General features: G+C 44.8%; 1 protein-coding gene across 2 annotated transcripts in view; it reads left to right on the top strand.

Moving 5' to 3' along the window:
• CALCR (calcitonin receptor) overlaps positions 1–22,827 on the top strand; it is a 507,584-nt gene that overhangs the window by 256,003 nt on the left and 228,754 nt on the right. For both annotated transcript variants that reach the window (XM_063924784.1, XM_063924785.1), the window contains exon 3: positions 18,863–19,016. In XM_063924784.1, the coding sequence (XP_063780854.1) occupies positions 18,863–19,016 (154 nt within the window). The remainder of the gene's footprint in view (positions 1–18,862; positions 19,017–22,827) is intronic.

The following is a 22,827-nucleotide window of genomic DNA, read 5'->3' as shown; positions in this document are numbered from 1 at the left end:
CATTTTAATGAACATCATCTTCTCCACATTTTCTGGATGTAACCTCGTACGCCGATTGCTGACAAGGTGAGCAGCGGCACTAAACACTCTTTCGGAGTACACACTTGTGGGAGGGCAACTTAGGTAGAATAAAGCCAGTTTGTGCAAGGGCCTCCAAATTGCCTCTTTTTCCTGCCAGTATAAGTACGGACTGTCTGACGTGCCTACTTGGATGCGGTCACTCATATAATCCTCCACCATTCTTTCAATGGGGAGAGAATCATATGCAGTGACAGTAGACGACATGTCCGTAATCGTTGGCAGGTCCTTCAGTCCGGACCAGATGTCAGCATCAGCAGTCGCTCCAGACTGCCCTGCATCACCGCCAGCGGGTGGGCTCGGAATTCTTAGCCTTTTCCTCGCACCCCCAGTTGCGGGAGAATGTGAAGGAGGAGATGTTGACAGGTCGCGTTCCGCTTGACTTGACAATTTTCTCACCAGCAGTTCTTTGAACCCCTGCAGACTTGTGTCTGCCGGAAAGCGAGATCCAAGGTAGGTTTTAAATCTAGGATCGAGCACGGTGGCCAAAATGTAGTGCTCTGATTTCAACAGATTGACCACCCGTGAGTCCTTGTTAAGCGAATTAAGGGCTCCATCCACAAGTCCCACATGCCTAGCGGAATCGCTCTGTGTTAGCTCCTCCTTCAATGTCTCCAGCTTCTTCTGCAAAAGCCTGATGAGGGGAATGACCTGACTCAGGCTGGCAGTGTCTGAACTGACTTCACGTGTGGCAAGTTCAAAAGGTTGCAGAACCTTGCACAACGTTGAAATCATTCTCCACTGCGCTTGAGACAGGTGCATTCCACCTCCTATATCGTGCTCAGTTGTATAGGCTTGAATGGCCTTTTGCTGCTCCTTCAACCTCTGAAGCATATAGAGGGTTGAATTCCACCTCGTTACCACTTCTTGCTTCAGATGATGGCAGGGCAGGTTCAGGCGTTTTTGGTGGTGCTCCAGTCTTCTGTACGTGGTGCCTGTACGCCGAAAGTGTGCCGCAATTCTTCTGGCCACCGACAGCATCTCTTGCACGCCCCTCTCGTTTTTTAAATAATTCTGCACCACCAAATTCAAGGTATGTGCAAAACATGGGACGTGCTGGAATTTGCCCAGATTTAATGCACACACAATATTGCTGGCGTTGTCCGATGCCACAAATCCACAGGAGAGTCCAATTGGGGTAAGCCATTCTGCGATGATCTTCCTCAGTTGCCGTAAGAGGTTTTTAGCTGTGTGCGTATTCTGGAAAGCGGTGATACAAAGCGTAGCCTGCCTAGGAAAGAGTTGGCGTTTGCGAGATGCTGCTACTGGTGCCGCCGCTGCTGTTCTTGCGGCGGGAGTCCATACATCTACCCAGTGGGCTGTCACAGTCATATAGTCCTGAGTCTGCCCTGCTCCACTTGTCCACATGTCCGTGGTTAAGTGGACATTGGGTACAACTGCATTTTTTAGGACACTGGTGAGTCTTTTTCTGAGGTCTGTGTACATTTTCGGTATCGCCTGCCTAGAGAAATGGAACCTAGATGGTATTTGGTACCGGGGACACAGTACCTCAAACAAGTCTATAGTTGGCTCTGCAGTAATGATGGATACCGGAACCACGTTTCTCACCGCCCAGGATGCCAAGGCCTCAGTTATCCGCTTTGCAGCAGGATGACTGCTGTGATATTTCATCTTCCTCGCAAAGGACTGTTGGACAGTCAATTGCTTGGTGGAAGTAGTAAAAGTGGTCTTACGACTTCCTCTCTGGGATGTCCTGGGGAAGGAGGAAATTGACACTGAGGGAGTTGGTGGGGTGGTTTGCGTGAGCTTGGTTACAAGAGGAAGGGATTTACTGGTCAGTGGACTGCTTCCGCTGTCGCCCAAAGTTTTTGAACTTGTCACTGACTTATGATGAATGCGCTGCAGGTGACGTATAAGGGAGGATGTTCCGAGGTGGTTAACGTCCTTACCCCTACTTATTACAGCTTGACAAAGGCAACACACGGCTTGACAAATGTTGTCCGCATTTCTGTTGAAATACTTCCACACCGAAGAGCTGATTTTTTTGGTATTTTCACCAGGCATGTCAATGGCCATATTCCTCCCACGGATAACAGGTGTCTCCCTGGGTGCCTGATTTAAACAAACCACCTCACCATCAGAATCCTCCTGGTCAATTTCCTCCCCAGCGCCAGCAACACCCATATCCTCCTCATCCTGGTGTACTTCAACACTGACATCTTCAATCTGACTATCAGGAACTGGACTGCGGGTGCTCCTTCCAGCACTTGCAGGGGGCGTGCAAATGGTGGAAGGCGCATGCTCTTCACGTCCAGTGTTGGCAAGGTCAGGCATCGCAACCGACACAATTGGACTCTCCTTGTGGATTTGTGATTTCGAAGAACGCACAGTTCTTTGCTGTGCTTTTGCCAGCTTGAGTCTTTTCATTTTTCTAGCGAGAGGCTGAGTGCTTCCATCCTCATGTGAAGCTGAACCACTAGCCATGAACATAGGCCAGGGCCTCAGCCGTTCCTTGCCACTCCGTGTGGTAAATGGCATATTGGCAAGTTTACGCTTCTCCGACGACGATTTTATTTTAGATTTTTGAGTCCTTTTTTTACTGATATTTGGTGTTTTGGATTTTACATGCTCTGTACTATGACATTGGGCATCGGCCTTGGCAGACGACGTTGATGGCATTTCATCGTCTCGGCCATGACTAGTGGCAGCAGCTTCAGCACGAGGTGGAAGTCGATCTTGATCTTTCCCTATTTTTGGAACCTCAACATTTTTGTTCTCCATATTTTAATAGGCACAACTAAAAGGCACCTCAGGTAAACAATGGAGATGGATGGATACTAGTATACTAATGGATGACGAGTGACTGCCGACACAGAGGTAGCTACAGCCGTGGACTACCGTACTGCGTCTGCTAGTATAGACTGGATGATAATGATATAAAAAATATATATATATCACTACTGCAGGACAGGTATATATTATATAATGACGGACCTGCTGGACACTGTCAGCAGACTCCTAAACTACTAGTATGAAGAAGATAGAAAAAAAAAACCACCACAGGTAGGTATACAATTATGGACGAGCACTGCCGACACAGAGGTAGCTACAGCCGTGGACTACCGTACTGCGTCTGCTAGTATAGACTGGATGATAATGATATAAAAAATATATATATATATCACTACTGCAGGACAGGTATATATTATATAATGACGGACCTGCTGGACACTGTCAGCAGACTCCTAAACTACTAGTATGAAGAAGATAGAAAAAAAAACCCCACCACAGGTAGGTATACAATTATGGACGAGCACTGCCGACACAGAGGTAGCTACAGCCGTGGACTACCGTACTGCGTCTGCTAGTATAGACTGGATGATAATGATATAAAAAAAAAATATATATATATATATATATCACTACTGCAGGACAGGTATATATTATATAATGACGGACCTGCTGGACACTGTCAGCAGACTCCTAAACTACTAGTATGAAGAAGATAGAAAAAAAAAAAACCACCACAGGTAGGTATACAATTATGGACGAGCACTGCCGACACAGAGGTAGCTACAGCCGTGGACTACCGTACTGCGTCTGCTAGTATAGACTGGATGATAATGATATAAAAAATATATATATCACTACTGCAGGACAGGTATATATTATAATGACGGACCTGCTGGACACTGTCAGCAGACTCCTAAACTACTAGTATGAAGATAGAAAAAAAAAACCCCACCACAGGTAGGTATACAATTATGGACGAGCACTGCCGACACAGAGGTAGCTACAGCTGTGGACTACCGTACTGCGTCTGCTAGTATAGACTGGATGATAATGATATAAAAAATATATATATATCACTACTGCAGGACAGGTATATATTATATAATGACGGACCTGCTGGACACTGTCAGCAGACTCCTAAACTACTAGTATGAAGAAGATAGAAAAAAAAAACCCACCACAGGTAGGTATACAATTATGGACGAGCACTGCCGACACAGAGGTAGCTACAGCCGTGGATTACCGTACTGCGTCTGCTAGTATAGACTGGATGATAATGATATAAAAAATATATATATATCACTACTGCAGGTATATATTATAATATAATGAGTGACGGACCTGCTGGACACTGTCTGTCAGCAGAATGCGTTTATAGAATAAAAAAAAAAAACACCACACGAGTGTTTAACTTTTTCAGGCAGACAATATACTGGTGGTCACTGGTCAGTCACACTGGCAGCAAAAGTGTGCACTGTTATGTACTCCTGCTATAACTGCTCCCCAGTCTCCCCCACAATTAAGCTGTGTGAGCAGTGAGCACTCAGCACAGTCAGATATACATTGATGATATTATCAATCATGCAGCACACTGAGGCTGAGCACAGATATGGTATGTGACTGTGTATCGTTTTTTTTTCAGGCAGAGAACGGATTTTAAATAATAAATAAAACTGGTGGTCACTAGTATAACTATCAGCAAAACTCTGCACTCTCTGAGTACTCCAGTCCTAATGCTCCCCAAAATTACTAAAATTAAATTACTAGTAAATCAAGTGTCTCACTCTCTATCTAAACGGAGAGGACGCCAGCCACGTCCTCTCCCTATCAATCTCAATGCACATGTGAAAATGGCGGCGACGCGCGGCTCCTTATATAGAATCCAAGTCTCGCGATAGAATACGAGCCTCGCGAGAATCCGACAGCGGGATGATGACGTTCGGGCGCGCTCGGGTTAACCGAGCAAGGCGGGAAGATCCGAGTCTGCCTCAGACCCGTGTAAAAAGGCTGAAGTTCGGGGGGGTTCGGATTCCGAGGAACCGAACCCGCTCATCTCTAGAAGTCGGAAGACCACTTGTACTACTTCCAGTAAGCAATTGACTGTCCAACAGTCCTTTGCGAGGAAGATGAAATATCACAGCAGTCATCCTGCTGCAAAGCGGATAACTCAGGTCTTGTCAGCCTGGGTGGTGAGAAACGTGGTTCCGGTATCCACCGTTAATTCAGAGGCAACTAGAGACTTGATTGAGGTACTGTGTCCCCAGTACCAAATACCATCTAGGTTCCATTTCTCTAGGCAGGCGATACCGAAAATGTACACAGACCTCAGAAAAAGACTCACCAGTGTCCTAAAAAATGTAGTTGTACCCAATGTCCACTTAACCACGGACATGTGGACAAGTGGAGCAGGGCAGACTCAGGACTATATGACTGTGACAGCCCACTGGGTAGATGTATTGCCTCCCGCAGCAAGAACAGCAGCGGCGGCACCAGTAGCAGCATCTCGCAAACGCCAACTCGTTCCTAGGCAGGCTACGCTTTGTATCACCGCTTTCCATAAGAGGCACACAGCTGACAACCTCTTACGGAAACTGAGGAACATCATCGCAGAATGGCTTACCCCAATTGGACTCTCCTGGGGATTTGTGACATCAGACAACGCCAGCAATATTGTGCATGCATTACATCTGGGCAAATTCCAGCACGTCCCATGATTTGCACATACATTGAATTTGGTGGTGCAGAATTATTTAAAAAATGACAGGGGCGTGCAAGAGATGCTGTCGGTGGCCCGAAGAATTGTGGGCCACTTTCGGCATTCAGCCACCGTGTGCCGAAGACTGGAGCACCACCAAACAGTCCTGAACCTGCCCTGCCATCATCTGAAGCAAGAGGTGGTAACGAGGTGGAATTCAACCCTCTATATGCTTCAGAGGATGGAGCAGCAGCAAAAGGCCATTCAAGCCTATACATCTGCCCACGATATAGGCAAAGGAGGGGGAATGCACCTGACTCAAGCGCAGTGGAGAATGATTTCAACGTTGTGCAAGGTTCTGCAACCCTTTGAACTTGCCACACGTGAAGTCAGTTCAGACACTGCCAGCCTGAGTCAGGTCATTCCCCTCATCAGGCTTTTGCAGAAGAAGCTGGAGACATTGAAGGAGGAGCTAAAACAGAGCGATTCCGCTAGGCATGTGGGACTTGTGGATCGAGCCCTTAATTCGCTTAACCAGAATTCACGGGTGGTCAATCTGTTGAAATCAGAGCACTACATTTTGGGCACCGTGCTCGATCCTAGATTTAAAACCTACGTTGTATCTCTCTTTCCGGCAGACACAAGTCTGCAGAGGTTCAAAGACCTGCTGGTGAGAAAATTGTCAAGTCAAGCGGAACGTGACCCGTCAACAGCTCCTCCTTCACATTCTCCCGCAACTGGGGGTGCGAGGAAAAGGCTAAGAATTCCGAGCCCACCCGCTGGCGGTGATGCAGGGCAATCTGGAGCGAGTGCTGACATCTGGTACGGACTGAAGGACCTGCCAACGATTACTGACATGTCGTCTACTGTCACTGCATATGATTCTGTCACCATTGAAAGAATGGTGGAGGATTATATGAGTTACCGCATCCAAGTAGGCACGTCAGACAGTCCGTACGTATACTGGCAGGAAAAAGAGGCAATTTGGGGGCCCTTGCACAAACTGGCTTTATTTTACCTAAGTTGCCCCCCCTCCAGTGTGTACTCCGAAAGAGTGTTTAGTGCAGCCGCTCACCTTGTCAGCAATCGGCGTACGAGGTTACTTCCAGAAAATGTGGAGAAGATGATGTTCATCAAAATGAATTATAATCAATTCCTCCGTGGAGACATTCACCAGCAATTGCCTCCAGAAAGTACACAGGGACCTGAGATGGTGGATTCCAGTGGGGACGAATTAATAATCTGTGAGGAGGGGGATGTACACAGTGAAAGGGGTGAGGAATCGGAGGATGATGATGAGGTGGACATCTTGCCTCTGTAGAGCCAGTTTGTGCAAGGAGAGATTGATTGCTTCTTTTTTGGTGGGGGCCCAAACCAACCAGTCATTTCAGTCACAGTCATGTGGCAGACCCTGACGCTGAAATGATGGGTTCGTTAAAGTGTGCATGTCCTGTTTATACAACATAAGGGTGGGTGGGAGGGCCCAAGGACAATTCCATCTTGCATCTCTTTTTTCTTTCATTTTTCTTTGCATCATGTGCTGTTTGGGGACAATTTTTTTGAAGTGCCATCCTGCCTGACACTGCAGTGCCACTCCTAGATGGGCCAGGTGTTTGTGTCGGCCACTTGTGTCGCTTAGCTTAGTCACACAGCGACCTTGGTGCGCCTCTTTTTTTCTTTGCATCATGTTGCTGTTTGGGGACAATTTTTTTGAAGTGCCATCCTGTCTGACACTGCAGTGCCACTCCTAGATGGGCCAGGTGTTTGTGTCGGCCACTTGTGTCGCTTAGCTTAGCCATCCAGCGACCTCGGTGCAAATTTTAGGACTAAAAATAATATTGTGAGGTGTGAGGTGTTCAGAATAGACTGAAAATGAGTGGAAATTATGGTTATTGAGGTTAATAATACCATGGGATCAAAATGACCCCCAAATTCTATGATTTAAGCTGTTTTTGAGGGTTTTTTGTAAAAAAAAAACACCCGAATCCGACAAAAAAATTTCAGGTAGGTTTTGCCAAAACGCGTCCGAATCCAAAACACGGCCGCGGACCCGAATCCAAAACCAAAACACAAAACCCGAAAAATTTCCGGTGCACATCAGTACTGTACATGCAAATGCTCATCCTCAAATGTGCTCAGTATTTGGCAAATGTATGGCGCAAATTTCAAACCAGTCGTTTGAATCTAGCTCTTTTGATGATAGCACAGTCAGGGTTCTATTTACTAAGCCTTGGAAAGAGATTAAGGGGTCTATTCATGAAGCAGTGAAAAGAGTGGAGAAGTGAGTCAGTGGAGAACTTGCCCATGGCAACCAATCAGCATTGAAGTAACATTTATAATTTGCATACTGTACAATTGTACGGAGCAGCTGATTGATTGCTATGAGCAACTTCTCCACAGGCTCACTTCTCCACTCTTTTCACTGTTTCATGAATAGACCCCAAAGTAACAGCCAATCAGCTCCTAACTGCCATGTTACAGGCTGTGTTTGAAAAATGGTAGGAGCTGGTTGGCTGATACTTTATCTTTGCCCACTTTATCTCCATCCAAGGTTTAGTAAATAGACCCCTTAGTTCATGGCCATCAAACCAGTGAGATTTATTGAATTTTGAAACGGCTCAGTGCCCTTTAACAGACCATACTGACCTATGTTCAGCTGTCTTTGGATGATGTACCTGATTATAGGACTAGTAGCCTACTAGCTGACATTCTGGCTACTCCTTCCAAGAGTGGACAGCCAGGTTGACACAATGGAGGGCACAGGTGGTTGTAGTGGGCATGATGGTATCATCTTGCCCCCACTAAACAGTGTTAAGATTACCGGCATTGTAAAGCAGGGGCCATGGCTACAATGACTGGTGGACACAGTGCAGCTCCGGAAAACTTGAATGGTCTTTCGGGAGGCCGGGAACATTACCCAAGATTTGGGGTCCCTGGCCAATCAGAGACAATAAGAAAATATGACTAGTAGACAAAGCAGTTCACTCCTTGGTGTAATAACTCTATATACTGTACTAAAGGATACAAAGAGGGATTACGCACTAGGGAGCGATTATCAGGAATCTGTGGCTGTGCAAGGTCTATACTGTACATGTGCAGAATGGGCCTTGCATTGTTGCATAGAGTTCCCCTCTGTCATTGCCTGATGGACAGGGAGCGGTGTTGAGGTGTTGCGGAGGGGACGGGACGAGTGATGCGTTCCTGAAAACGGGGGCTTGTTGCCCCTGTTTTCTGGGATGGGGGAGCCAGGGGTCTGCGTGTCACCATGCAATCTTCCTGGCCTCGCAGCCCCCCTCCCCCCACTTCCGTTGGCCAGCTTGCTCAAGCTGAGGCTCTCTCAGCTGGGCATCTGCGTGGAACATCGCAGCCGATGGCCGCGATGTTGGATCACAGCTTGCGTCATCGGTCTTCTCATGCATGTTCCCTCCTTCAAATCATACAGAAATTCAATGCTGCTTGCAAGCGACATTGAATTTCAGTCCATCTCTGAATCAGGCCCTTGGACCTTAAATATATTAGTAATTCATTCTGATGTAGAGAACCAACATGAAAGTATTGATGATCCATCTGAGAACCTAGGTAATGGTCAGTGTTGGTGGTGTTCCCAGAGTCAAAATAGTACTGTATTGCAACTCAAAGAGAAGGTAAGTATACTCTTTTATGGGAGTACTCTTTTTTTTTTTAAGTAAGATTTCAATGTATGTGTTAAAATGTAACTTTTTGTCATGAGCCGCTGCGGTTCCCTGCCAGCGTTCGGTCATTTCTAAACGACTGGATGCAGCATCCCCGGCCACCGGCTCCATGGCAAATAGACGCTGTGCCAGTGTCGTGGTTGGGGTTGCCGGGGTAGGCAAGACCTGGGTAACGTGCAGCAGGGCAGCTGCACAGGATGATTAGGTAATTTAGAGGCTTGGCTGGGCTCAGCATGTTATTGGCTCCTGCTCCCTTTATAGCTGATTCCTGTCTCTCATTCTGGGCTGGTCATAGTTCCTGGTTGCTGCAGGAGCCCTTGTCACTGGGTTCAAAATCTTAGTTCAAGGACCTCATCTCCTGTTTCCATGTTCCCATCTTTGAACAGTGTTACTGTGTCCAGACTCTATTCAGTACTAGTGTCAGCTAGCCAACTGTTGCATTTGCCTTAGTTACGCCTTTCTCTTGTATACCTGTGAACAAGTGTTAAGTAAAAGTTATTGATCCTCCCAGTCCGGAGTCAGCACCCTGGTTAGGGAGTCTTTTGCTTATATCTTCCCAGTCTCTACCTCCTTCCGGTCCATCACTCCCCCCCCTTCTCTTTCACCTCAGACTTAGCCTTGTCTACATTGTTTGCTTTCCCTTTGCCTCACTCCTTCCAACTCCTCTCTTCTTTTTGCACTCCTTCTCACTACCAGCATTGGTCCAGGTCACTCAGTGTTGAGCTTGTACTACCACCAGCGGCGTAAGTCCTGGCAGCATCCCAGTACTGGCAGGTGCACTCTGCCTTATGGGAAAAGCGGCTGTTATAGGCGAGAAGACCCACTGGTGAGTTCTACGAGTCTCAGCCCTGGGTGTACAAGAGTCACTGTCCAGAAGATCCTCGGCAAGCCATCCATTGTGAAGAAGAAGACCCTATGGTTGTAACACTTTTACTTCTAACCAGTGTCGGACTGGGGCATGTAGGGCCCACCGGGGGGATGCAGTGGTAGGGGCCCATGTTTAGGGGTGTGGTCAGTCTGCAGAGGGGGTGTGGCCTGCCACCTCATTGGCTTGACTTACCATTAGAGAGTGCAACGTCTGGGCCCCTTCATAAATATATACAGTAAATTCAGCTGCTGCATGCCTGATAATGTACCAGATTAATAACAGCAATGCACTGTAGAAAATACACCATAGTCCAGTATAAGGTAACATATGTATAATGTATAATTCAAGTGCACAGTCTGGAATCTGATCCTTAGAGCAGGAGGTGGGCCCTGAGGCAGTGGGGCCCACCGGTGGTTTCCCCTGTACCCCTGTGGGCCAGTCCAAGCCTGCTTCTAACCTATAAAAATACTGTAGGTATACCCTTATCCTAAGTCAGAAAAACAGACAGTAGGCAAACAAATGAAAAAGCAAAAACAAATAGACAAAAAAAATGTAAGACGTTAATAAATAGAATTGTTGGTTAAACTAGTGTCATTTAGATGTAATGTTGCAGAAAGGAACTATCTTAGGATATAGTTTGCCAGCTGGTCAAACAGTAAAGCATACTTGCTGACTTTTAAAATGTCCTCTCCGGGAGAGGTCCGGAGAGGAGACGTTGTTTGCTCCTTCGGGTGGCGTGGCTAGGTGGTCAGTCACTAAGCCCCGCCCCCAAAAGTATGCGATTCATGGGTCCGCAAGGAGAGGCAGGACTTAATTAAGCATATTTGCATAATTAAGCCCCGCCCTCTGTATACCCACACTGCAATTCTCTGTAAAATTCTCCTCATCCTGCCTGCTTCACTAGGAAGCGGGTGGGATGCAGAAAATCCACCCACTCTTCCATGGGTGCTGGGGATTGCCCCCCAAAATTCAGAAGTCTCCTGACAATTTTGGGAGAGTAGGCAATTATGCAGTGAAAGGAACAATATGTACTGTATTGTATCTCTATAAAAACAGTCTAATAAGGCTTCAGTAAAGTAGGCAAAATATCTTTAAAATCTATAAGCAATCCTATGAACAGTCATAATTGACCATTTATCAGATAGACATGTTTTTATATAAGATTGTATTAGTCATCCTGGATATGGTTATGGGCCCTACACATTGGCCGATCCGCCGCCGAGCTGCCCGACAGCGGACACAGCCGACGGGGGACCCGGCGGTGGGGGGGGGCAGTGACGGGGGAGTGAAGTTTCTTCACTCCCCCCATCACTCGGCTCCATAGAACTGCAGGCAAATATGGACGAGATCGTCCATATTGGCCTGCATGTACAGCCGACGGGGGACCAGCAATGAACGAGCGCGGGGCCGCGCATCGTTTATCGCTGGTGCCTCCACACTGCGCGATATGAACGTTATCTCGTTCATTAATGAATGAGATCGTTCATATCGTGCAGTGATGTCGGCCAATGTGTAGGGCCCATAAGAGTGACATCACCCAAGCAGCCCGGGGCCTAATGTGGCTCTCCTCTCCCCTGTGTATGATGACATACGTATATTAAGTATGAGAAAAAGTATTTGGAAAGTTTAATATTTTAGATTTATTTTTTTTGTAAAGATTATCACTTCCCACATTACAAACCGTTTTGCAGAACATTATTTCAGTACAAGCTAATAACCAGTACAGATACACAGTATATAGATGTCAGTGCCAGATACTAATAAATCACATAGAGCAGGGGGTGTTACATTCAAAGAAACAATGAAGTCACAATATTTTAGCATTCTGCCGGAGATACTGTGGAAAGGAACAATGGTGGTATATTGGGGGTCATTCCGAGTTGTTCGCTCGTTATTTTTTTCTCGCAACGGAGCGATCAGTCGCTAATGCGCATGCGCAATGTCCGCAGTGCGACTGCGCCAAGTAAATTTGCTATGCAGTTAGGTATTTTACTCACGGCATTACAAGGTTTTTTCTTCGTTCTGGTGATCGTAATGTGATTGACAGGAAGTGGGTGTTTCTGGGCGGAAACTGGCCGTTTTATGGGTGTGTGCGAAAAAACGCTACAGTTTCTGGGAAAAACGCGGGAGTGTCTGAAGAAACGGAGGAGTGTCTGGGCGAATGCTGGGTGTGTTTGTGACGTCAAACCAGGAACGACAAGCACTGAAGTGATCGCACTGGAAGAGTAAGTCTCGAGCTACTCAGAAACTGCTAAGAAGTGTCTATTCGCAATTCTGCTAATCTTTCGTTCGCAATTTTGATAAGCTAAGATTCACTCCCAGTAGGCGGCGGCTTTGCGTGTGCAAAGCTGCTAAAAGCAGCTTGCGAGCGAACAACTCGGAATGACCACCATTAATCAAACTGGAGTGTATCTACAGAACTAATTGCATTAGGTTTATTCATCTTTTATATGCGTTATTGGATAATGTTGTGTTTGTGAGGCTACGGCGTTATTAATTATTGTACAAACACCGCCCGGAGAGTTTTTATGGTAATTACAGATTAGAAAACCTTTGTGAAATTACGGAGTTCACTGTAATATTACAATGACAATAACACATACCTGTTGAGAATGAGTTTGACATTATTATTTAGAAAACTGGGGTAGTTAGTTATGCAATTGTGGTGAGAAAACATTTAGTTTGTCAGAGTGTAGATTTGCAGATATTACTATTTTATTGCTCTTTTATAGGTGAAAATAAAGAGACTAATGCAAAAGGGGCCATTTATCAAGAAGTGATAAGACTCGTTGTGAATGATAAAGCTCATTGCGTATGATAAATGGTGCTCCAGCCAATCAGTACCTGACTGTCATTTTCAAACACATGACAGTTATGAGCTGATTAGCTGAAGCACCATTTATCATTTGCAATGAGTTTAATCATTCACAACGAGGTTTATCATTTGTGGATAAATGAGCTCCTTAGGCCCTGATTTAGCAAGCTTTGGAGAGTGATAAATAGCGTGGTGATATCAGCCATCCAGCTCCTAACTGTCATTTTTCAAACACAGCCTGTGACATGGAAATTAAGAGCTGATTGGTTGGTACTTTATCACCATGCTATTTATCACTTCCAAGGCTTGATAAATGGGGGCCTTAGTCTGGTGTGTGACCAGCTTAAGAGATAAAAGGGAATAGCTGGGCCCCCTCCTGTGGCCAAGCTCTTCACAGCACCCTTACCGCCAGGGGTCTCAGCAGCGAGATTTGTACAGCTAACCTGGGTTTGTACAGCTAACCTGTGTGTAATCTATTTTAGTCAAGACTGACTTGCCTGCACAGTCTATCTAGTCTTACTATACCGACCCCACGGGAGCGCGCATCGGGATTGAATCTGTATCGTAAACTGCCTAATTCCTTGAGATATGCACTAACTTTTCATAAGATTTTGACTATATAGTCAAAATCCTACAGATGTTCCTCACCGTTTGTACACACGTTTAGCATCACCTATAGTTCACCCTTTAAATTCCGGATCACGCACAGTGCACATGCATGTGCAAATATATGCAAGATACATCTGCATACCTCCCAACTTTCCACAGCAGCAAGGCGGGAAGCTTGCGCGGCGCAGCAGTGCGCGACCCAAAAGGGGTGTGGCTTACCGTGGGATGGGCGTGGCCTTGGCTGAGTGGGCGTGGTCGAGTGCCATGGACCCATTTTTGTCATTTGGGGGGCGTGCCCAGCGCTTCCCTCCCAGCTGACCCCTGCTCCCCTCCCAGCATTGAATAGATGCCGTATGCGTGCGCACGGCATCTATCCAGTGATCACCGGCTGCTTGCAGCGGGTGATCAAAGCCTCCCCCAACTGCCACCCTGCCCACGGGACACTGCGACCCACGGGAGGGACAGCGGGACAGTGTTCGAATAACGGGACAGTCCCGCTGAAATCGGGACAGTTGGGAGGTATGCATCCGCCAAACTGATTGCATTCAACTCTGATACGGCCTCAAAATTAGCAACTACTGTGCCAGAAAGGATCTAGCAGCCCTTATTATAGGTGTCCCTAGAGAAGGCAGTGCATGTAGAAAAGCAATTTGGAAGGCTAGTCAGGTGTGACATGCATCAGCTGCAAAATTGTTGTAGCAATTTAAATTAGGTGACTGTAGTTACAGCTGCCTACAAGCTCTATTGTAATACATAGGGATGGGATGTTAGAGCTCACTGACTTTTCAAACAAAATGTATAAATCAAGTGAAAATCCAGCTCACATGTAGACATGTTAGAATCAACTTTAATCTACAGTATGCGCATTTTTGTACACATGGGTTAAAAAAAAAATAGTAACAGTTCAGTTAAAATTAATTCTATTATCTTTTCTGGGGATTCAAATGTATTTTATTAACAGGTTTTTTTTTTTTTTACTTAATATTGCACAAATATATTCCACAGCACTCTGCAGATAATAATTAGGCCCTGACCCAGTGGAGCTTACAATCTTTATTGCCTAAAAGAAACCCACGCAAGCATGGGGAGCACATACAAACTCCACATTGTTGGGGTCTTGTTGGGAATCAAACCCAAAACCTCAGTGCTGTGATTCAGTAATGCTAACCACTACACCAACCCTGCATTTAAAAAATGTGTGGCATTAGCTTTGTAATTAATTTTTTTTAAAGTTTTATTTGAATAAGTACTTAAAGATTCTTGAATCTATTCACCGTAAATCAAACAATTAATCTTGTGAACTGAACTGCAGACACTACAGAACACATTAATCACAATATACGCGCTTTCATAAATGATTTTTTTTTAACTGACATTTTTGCATCGATTATCCAATTATCTACAATGTGTGAGAGAGGGACTCGGAGGAGAAAACAGAAGAGGACATAGTGAATAGCACATTAGCATGGAGGGCCACTGCCCAGCCTAAACCATAACAATTATTTACAATGTTTTCATTTTAACGTGGAACTTAATGGTTTATTTATGAGTTTGTGAGTAACAGCAGGAGTCTTTTACATAAATGCAGCTATAAAAGAGAATGTTTGATGCAGTTATTACAAAGTGTAACTAATGGAACTCTTACCATGGAAACCAAAGTTGATTTTGATACTGTTGCAATGACTGTTGAGTCCTTTAGCGTGATACATCATGGGTATACATTTACAATGCTAATGATCAAGATGTTTATACACCCGAAGAGTAATATTATAAAGAGTATCTAAGAAATCATTCCATCTGTTGAGCGTAAAAATGTTAAACATTTACCCATACTCCCTTGCTCCCCTTTAAATGCACTGTGGGGGTACTCTCCTCTTTCACCCCCATCTGTGGCACTTGGAGTCTCTGAAGAGAACTACAGTATGTCCTGATTTAATAATATAGCGATTACTATCTGCCGCCTTTCCAGCCGCTATTACAACACCGCTTTGAGCTGCCTGAGATGTTCACCGTGCAATAATAATTATTGCTGCCACTTTAAATGCCCATTACACATGTGGACACCGATACAGGAGGTGCAGCCACTATAGTGACCTGCTGTTTCTTCATGGACCCCAACAGTTCAGAGGATGACTGTCCCAGAGGACAGACCCTTTTACAGTTCAGGTAAGGGGGTGTAAGGGCATTTAAGGTTTTTCACCAAAAGCTGTCATTACCCTTTAATACCATGAGTAGAGTTGTCCTTATGTTATGAAGTTGTATTTAGTAACACAATCACCTTAAACAGAGTCCTGTGACCCTACAGCTCTAGGCTGGGCCCTTTATATTATACCGTCTGCAAATGCTCAAAGGGGACCCATTTGTACTCTTTACTCTAGACTAGAAATTATATTTATATTTTAGTTGATTTCACATTGTCATTCAGTTACAGCAGCTGCAGAATGTAACAGTGCAGACCACCTTCATACCATTCCTTACTGCTCCTCACCAGGTTTACCTTGACTCTGTTCTTTGCTCTCAATGAAACAGAAAGCGCTTGTTCCCCTGCAATAAAATGTGACTCAAGGAGTATTAGTGGGTGAAACGCGCAATCTACTGGGGTTATTGTTATTTACACTAAATTTCTTCTTCATCATAGATGCTGCTTACCTTGTAACTTTCTCCCAAACTAAACTGCTACTGTTGTCTTTAGTGTATGGACCTCTGGGCATCTATCAGAAGCATAAGTGTGAAGTGTAGGTGTAAACTATGCACAGAATATTATTGGTCTTTCTATATTCTGTCGCTCATCAATTTAATCAGTAACATGTTAACCCTACTGTGAAATTAAGAGCAAGAACTCGTGAGGAACTGGCGTTTGGCAATCACTTGTCAGAAGTCATCTCTTTGAAGTTGTCCATTCATATAGTGGTCCTCATAGAAATGCACATTGGGACTTGTGATTTTGTGCACTTAGGGGGAGATTTATCAAAGCTTGGAGAGAGATAAAATACCAACCAATCATCTCCTGTCATTTTTAAAACACAGCCTGTAACATGACAGAAGCTGACTGTTTTGTACTTGATCTCTCTCCCCCTTTCATTATTTGATTTTTGCCTCTACCACTTTTGCTCTTGTTTAAGCCCTTGTGACCTCCACTGTGCCCTTTCTGTCCCCCTGGGCCTGTTCTGTCCCCTATCTCCTGTCACACAATGACTACATCCTGATTCATTCATGAAACTATTGGAGCTATACAGGTGGCTGTATGGGTACCTCACTTACAGGTTTCAAATGGACTACTTAAGGTGGGTACCTCAGACATAATATATTATACAAGGAGTAATTGGTCACTCACCTCTTCCTCCTGGACCATTCCTCTTTTTTACAAACATATTACATGTGTACTTTAGTAAAACTATCTAATGGTTATATACAGGGGCGGATCGACCATAGAGCTCACAAGGAAGATTCCTGGTAGGCTGACGTGTCTGTGGGGCCTGTTTTGTGTGTTGCCATGTGTCTCCACCACCCACATGACAGACAGCTCACACTGTACACTGCATTGTCCCCATTCATTCTGTTATTCCACCTCTGCAATACAGCAACTCTGCCATCCAGTGATGCTGCCATGGCTACATGGTATGTTATACCTCTTGTGCTGCTCATGTTGGGATATATCTACAAAATTTTACAGGACCACTTTTAGGCCCTCATTCCAAGTTGTTCGCTAGCTGCTTTTAGCAGCCATGCAAACGCTAAGCTGCCGCCCTCTGCGAGTGTATCTTAGCTTAGTAGAAGTGCGAACGAAAGGATCGCAGCGCGGCTACAAAAAAAGATTATGCATTTTCTGAGCAGCTCCAGACCTACTCAGCGCTTGCGATCACTTCAGACTGTTTAGTTCCTGTTTTGACGTCACGAACACGCCCTGCGTTCGGCCAGCCACGCCTGCGTTTCCCTAGGCACGCCTGCGTTTGTATCTGACACTCCTGCGTTTTTCCACACACTCCCTGAAAACGGTCAGTTACCTCCCAGAAACACCCACTTCCTGTCAATCACTCTGCGGCCAGCAGTGCGACTGAAAAGCGTCACTAGACCTTGTGTGAAACTACTTCGGCTGTTGTGAAAGTACATCGCGTGTGCGCATTGCGCCGCATACGCATGCGCAGAAGTGCCGCTTTTTTACCTAATTGCTGTGCTGCAACCGAAAACAGCTAGCGAACAACTCGGAATGACCCCCTTAGTTCCCAATCTGCCCCTGGTCTCAGGCACAACTGCAGCAAAGACGCAAGGAAGGTCGCAACTGTGTACAATCATTCCCTATGAGGAGGGATCCCGCCACCCTCAATAGACTCACCCCCTCATCAGACTGCACCACCATTAGGGCTGCTTCCATAAATTTCCTAGGCTGGTTTTCCATCCCAATCCACCCCTGCAGAGCCGGCCTTAGGCATAGGCAAACTAGGCAAATGCCTAGGGCATTTGGTATGCTTAGGGGCACCAGCAGCTTCTGCTGATTAAAATGATATGTGGCATGCCTATATTCTGTGTGTAGCATTTCGTATGCAGATACAGCCACAGTCTCACACAGTATATAGGCATGCTGCTTATCATTTTAATCAGCAGAAGCTGCTTGTGCATCCTAGCCACATAGTAATGCAAATAAGATGCATTTTCATAAACAAAAGGCACCCGACGTTAGCAGAGCTGCCAGCTGACTCATGCCAGGCATCTCTTGCAGAACTAGTGACGGTGCTAGGGGGCACCAGCCAAAATATTGCCTAGGGCATCATATTGGTTAGGGCCGGCTCTGCACCCCTGGTTATACATCTATATTCTTACTGCTCCCCATCCACTTGAAAAGGTTCTATCAGAAAATTGTGCTGAGTAGAAGGTGGTAGGTGGGTGAGCGTACAAGCTGTACATGACTACAGCCCTGTTTCACTGTTTCCAGTGTCCTGTGTCTGCATCTTGTTTGTACAGATAGAGCCACAGTTATCCCAATGTGCTTAAATCAGAACAGTCCTGTCCGTTATCCATGCATTTATTTGTGTTAAGTCAAATATTTCCAGATATGCTAATTTCATTTGGGATAACTGTGTCCGCATCCATATATACTGTATGATTGTGACGACTGCAGTGCGTAATCAGGCTGTGTATACCTAGTATACAGCAACAGGCAAAAAGGTATTAATTTGCACACCATTCAGCTGGAAGCTCATTTGCCATTTGCTAAAGTAAAAGGTCCTGACACTGAGAAATGATACACCGGAAATCCGAGGAAGAGCAGAATGTAATTTATGCAGCTATTGGTAATGTGCACCATAATGATGTTTTCTCACAATGATGTACTAATAGATTTCCTTTCTGTGCAGAGAATGGGTCCAGGTTCTGCATCAACGGTAAACTATGCCGATCCGACGCTAATGCCCCTAGCCAATGAGGAGTCTATAGCAAGACAAAGAATTATCAATTCTCAATTCAAATGTTACGAGAAAATGAAAAGGGACGCGCCGTATTCAAAGCCAGGTAAATAACCGTGTTCTTATACTGTTTATAGTTGTTGGCTTAGCTTGCCATAAGAGAACCTCATAATATGCCTTGTGTCCCCTGAATCTGGTTAAAAAAAATCAATTAGCCTCCGGTGATGGGAACGAATGGTTGATTATGGGGTACCTGGTCTCTAGCTCAACCACACTTAGGTTGACACTGTCTAGGTCGACCACTATTGGTTTCTAGGTCGACAGGGACTCTAGGTCGACATGACAGAAGGTCGACATGAGTTTTTGCTCTTTTCATTTTTCATTTTTTGACCTTTTTCATACTATACGATCCGTGTGGACTACAATTAGGAACGGTAACCTGAAACATGGCGAGCGAAGCGGTGCACTAATTGGGGATCCCGGTCACTGTACGGAGAAAATTACACCAAAAAACGTGCAAAAACTCATGTCGCCCTTCTGTCATGTCGACCTAAAGTGTGGTCGACCTTGCATACCACACCCGATTATGGGGCTAGAAAATTGGAAAATGATAGGAAAGGAAGCAGCAATGTATTATCCTGACTTTATTTCTCATTCAGTGCAGTTAGTTATTTTCTCAACCATTTTCTCAATTGGGATGAATTAGGATCCCCCTCCCCAGGCCGCAGCATAACCCTAACCCTCCCCGGTGATGCCTAAACCTAACATCCCTCCACCTGCAGCCTAAACCCAACCCCCCCACACACAGACACACGGCATGACCATAAGGAGCCACGGTATACTTACAGGATTCCGGTGCTGGCATTTTGATCCATGTCGGGATCCTGGCATCAATATTCCAACCAGTGTTGGGATTCCGGCGTCGGGATTACGACTGGCGGCATCCCAAATGCAGGGATCCTGACCACATTCCCCTCAATTGTATCCCTTGCTGTTAATGAGATTAAGGCCCAGATGTACTAAGCCTTGAAAACTGATAAAGTGGAGAGCGATAAACTACCAGCCAACCAGCTCCTGTCATTTTTCACACAGGGCCTGTGACATGGCAGTTAGGAGCTGATTGGCTGGTACTTTATCAATCTCCACTGTATCACTTTTTAAGGCTTAGTACATCTGGCCCAAACTGGTTTACATAAGGCGGATATCACATGGGATAACTGATGCTCTGGCTGTACTTAGGATTTGCCTCCTTTGCAGTTCAGTCTGTTGCCCTGTCTTTATTTGTCCTTATTTGCACATTTATAAACTTACATCTACCCTCTTCTATGGAAAGCCAACCAAATCAACCAAGTCTGACTCGGGAGTGCCAATACTCATGCGGGAATTAGGGTTCGCACGTGCGCAACTTTTGTTGTAGGGAGCCAAAGGGAAGGAGCAGGGTCCGGGGATCAGTGCCAGGGGCACCATCAGGGGGGACTGCTGGGACTAGAGTCCTGGGCCCGGACAGAGAGGGGTGCCAGCCCTGTATGCGTGATGAGAGCAGCTGTTGGCAGCAGTCTGATGAGATCAGCTGAGGAACGGATTGCATGCTCCTGCACTGCATAGAGGTTGTCTGTCCTTATTGTGTGTTGTGCAGATGCCAGCTGTGACACTTAAAGCTGGACCGAGGACATTAGGGAAAGCCTCAGTCGGAGTCTTAGGTACTTCCAAAGGGATGACCCTAAAGGGCCCTACACACTTGGTGATTTGGCCGATTTTGACGACCAATGATATTACCGTTGGTCGATTTTTCATCAACTAATTTTTACATACACACTGAATGATATTTCTGGACGATTTGGATGATATGACATTACATTACATCGATATCGTCCAAATTGGCTTGCATGAATAAACGATAATCGACCAATGATGAACAACTGTGGGGACGCACATCGTTCATCGTAGATGCATCCACACTGAACGATATGAATGATTTATCGTTCATATCGTCCATCAATATCACTAAGTCTGTAGGGCCCTTAAGAGGCTGGTAAAATACAGAGATTTACATCGCACTTCTGAGTATCAGGCACTGGGAGCTGTTCATGGTGCTGAAGAGTCCTGCATAAAGGGGACATTGTATTACCACAGTTACAGTGAAGCAGACAGAAACTGCCTGCAACGTTTATTGTATCACAAATGTTAAGTCCTTTTATTGGCACCTCTCAAAGGGTACATAATAATTTAATCGTTTAACATCACTGCCCTCAGCTGCTGGTATTGATATATCTATTTATATATATTTAAATGATATATCATTTAAAAATGATTTATCATTTTTAAATAAAGAAGCTCTTCTCAAACAACAATAATAATATATTCACACAAGTGCTACTCATCGCTATTGTTATTTACATGTCTTTTTTTTTTTATGGAGCCATGAGGGGTGGGGTGGGGTGGGTGGGTGCACAGTGGTTGGGGCCCTGCCCATTTTGCTAGTCCATGGGTACTTCTGCGTTACCTATATAGTGAATGGCAGTTTCTACAAATATTAATTTCCACCTACTGTACTTTTGTAGATATTAAGGAATAATGAATAAACCCCTTAGTGATTCACATCAGTCCCTGCACCAGTGGAGCTTACACTTCATATTCACCACCACATGTAGACACATGATTATTATTTATTTATTTATTTATTTATTTTGTAAGAATACAATTAACCTATCACTGTGTTTTTGCACTGTGGGAGGAAATCCACACAAACTCCACTCAGTTAGGCCTTTGTAGGAATCAAACCCATGACGTCAGTACTTTTAGTCAGAGATGCTAACCACTACACCAAAAGTAATAATAATAATAATAACAACAACAATAATAATCAGGAAACTATTTTCTTTATGATCCCAATTTTACTCTAAAAAATATTTTAATACATATAATATTTAGTTTTCAGGGGTTTTCCTGCTGCTCCACGCTATATTCCCACATTTCTAAATTAAAATAAAATGAAAATGAATGCTTGAAAGTGCGAATGAAAACAGGCGAATCCCACAGGACTTTTAAAATCAGGAACCTGTTTACCTTTTGCACCTGTCTACTTTATGCACTGTCGACCTTTGATCTGTCGACCTTTTGTACCTGTCGACCATAGGGTGTCGACCTATTGACTGTTGACCAATAATATTGTCGATCTACCATCCGGATGCCAGTGCATAGATCCAGTTGAATCCAAAAAAGATGGAAAAAACCTATAATCCATCCCTGAAAGACCACTAATGATTTATGCAAGCTATACAAAATGTACTACAGACATGCTTAACCAAGGATGAAGCTGAAAAAGAAATTGCGCTATTTTAAAAAGACATTAAAAAAACCTGCTAAACGATATGTAATACAAATTATCTATTCAATGCCAGAACCTTGACAATACAAAGGCCCAGATTTATCAAGCCTTGGAGAGTGATAAATAGCACGGTGATAAAGTACCAACCAATCAGCTCCTAACTGCCATGTTACAGACTGTGGGGCAGATGTATTAACCTGGAGAAGGCATAAGGAAGTGATAAACCAGTGATATGTGCAAGGTGATAAAGACACCAGCCAATCCGCTCCAATATGTAAATGAACAGTTGGGATCTGATTGGCTGGTGCCTTTATCACCTTACACATATCACTGGTTTATCACTTCCTTATGCCTTCTCTAGGTTAATACATCTGCCCCACAGTCTGTAACATGGCAGTTAGGAGCTGATTGGTTGGTACTTTATCACCATGCAATTTATCACTTCATAAGTCACAATATAATAAGAGATTATACAGTATGATACCCGCCACTGGTGTCATTATTGCAGCTCAGTCATATTCCCTGCATGTGTTTCTGTGACGTTTCTGATTTTTGCAAACCAGAGATTCTTTAAATAACCATTTTTTGG

This window comes from Pseudophryne corroboree, chromosome 5 (assembly GCF_028390025.1).
Source record: "Pseudophryne corroboree isolate aPseCor3 chromosome 5, aPseCor3.hap2, whole genome shotgun sequence".
In the NCBI taxonomy this organism is placed as follows: Eukaryota; Metazoa; Chordata; class Amphibia; order Anura; family Myobatrachidae; genus Pseudophryne; species Pseudophryne corroboree.
This window is presented reverse-complemented; position numbering and strand designations above follow the sequence as displayed.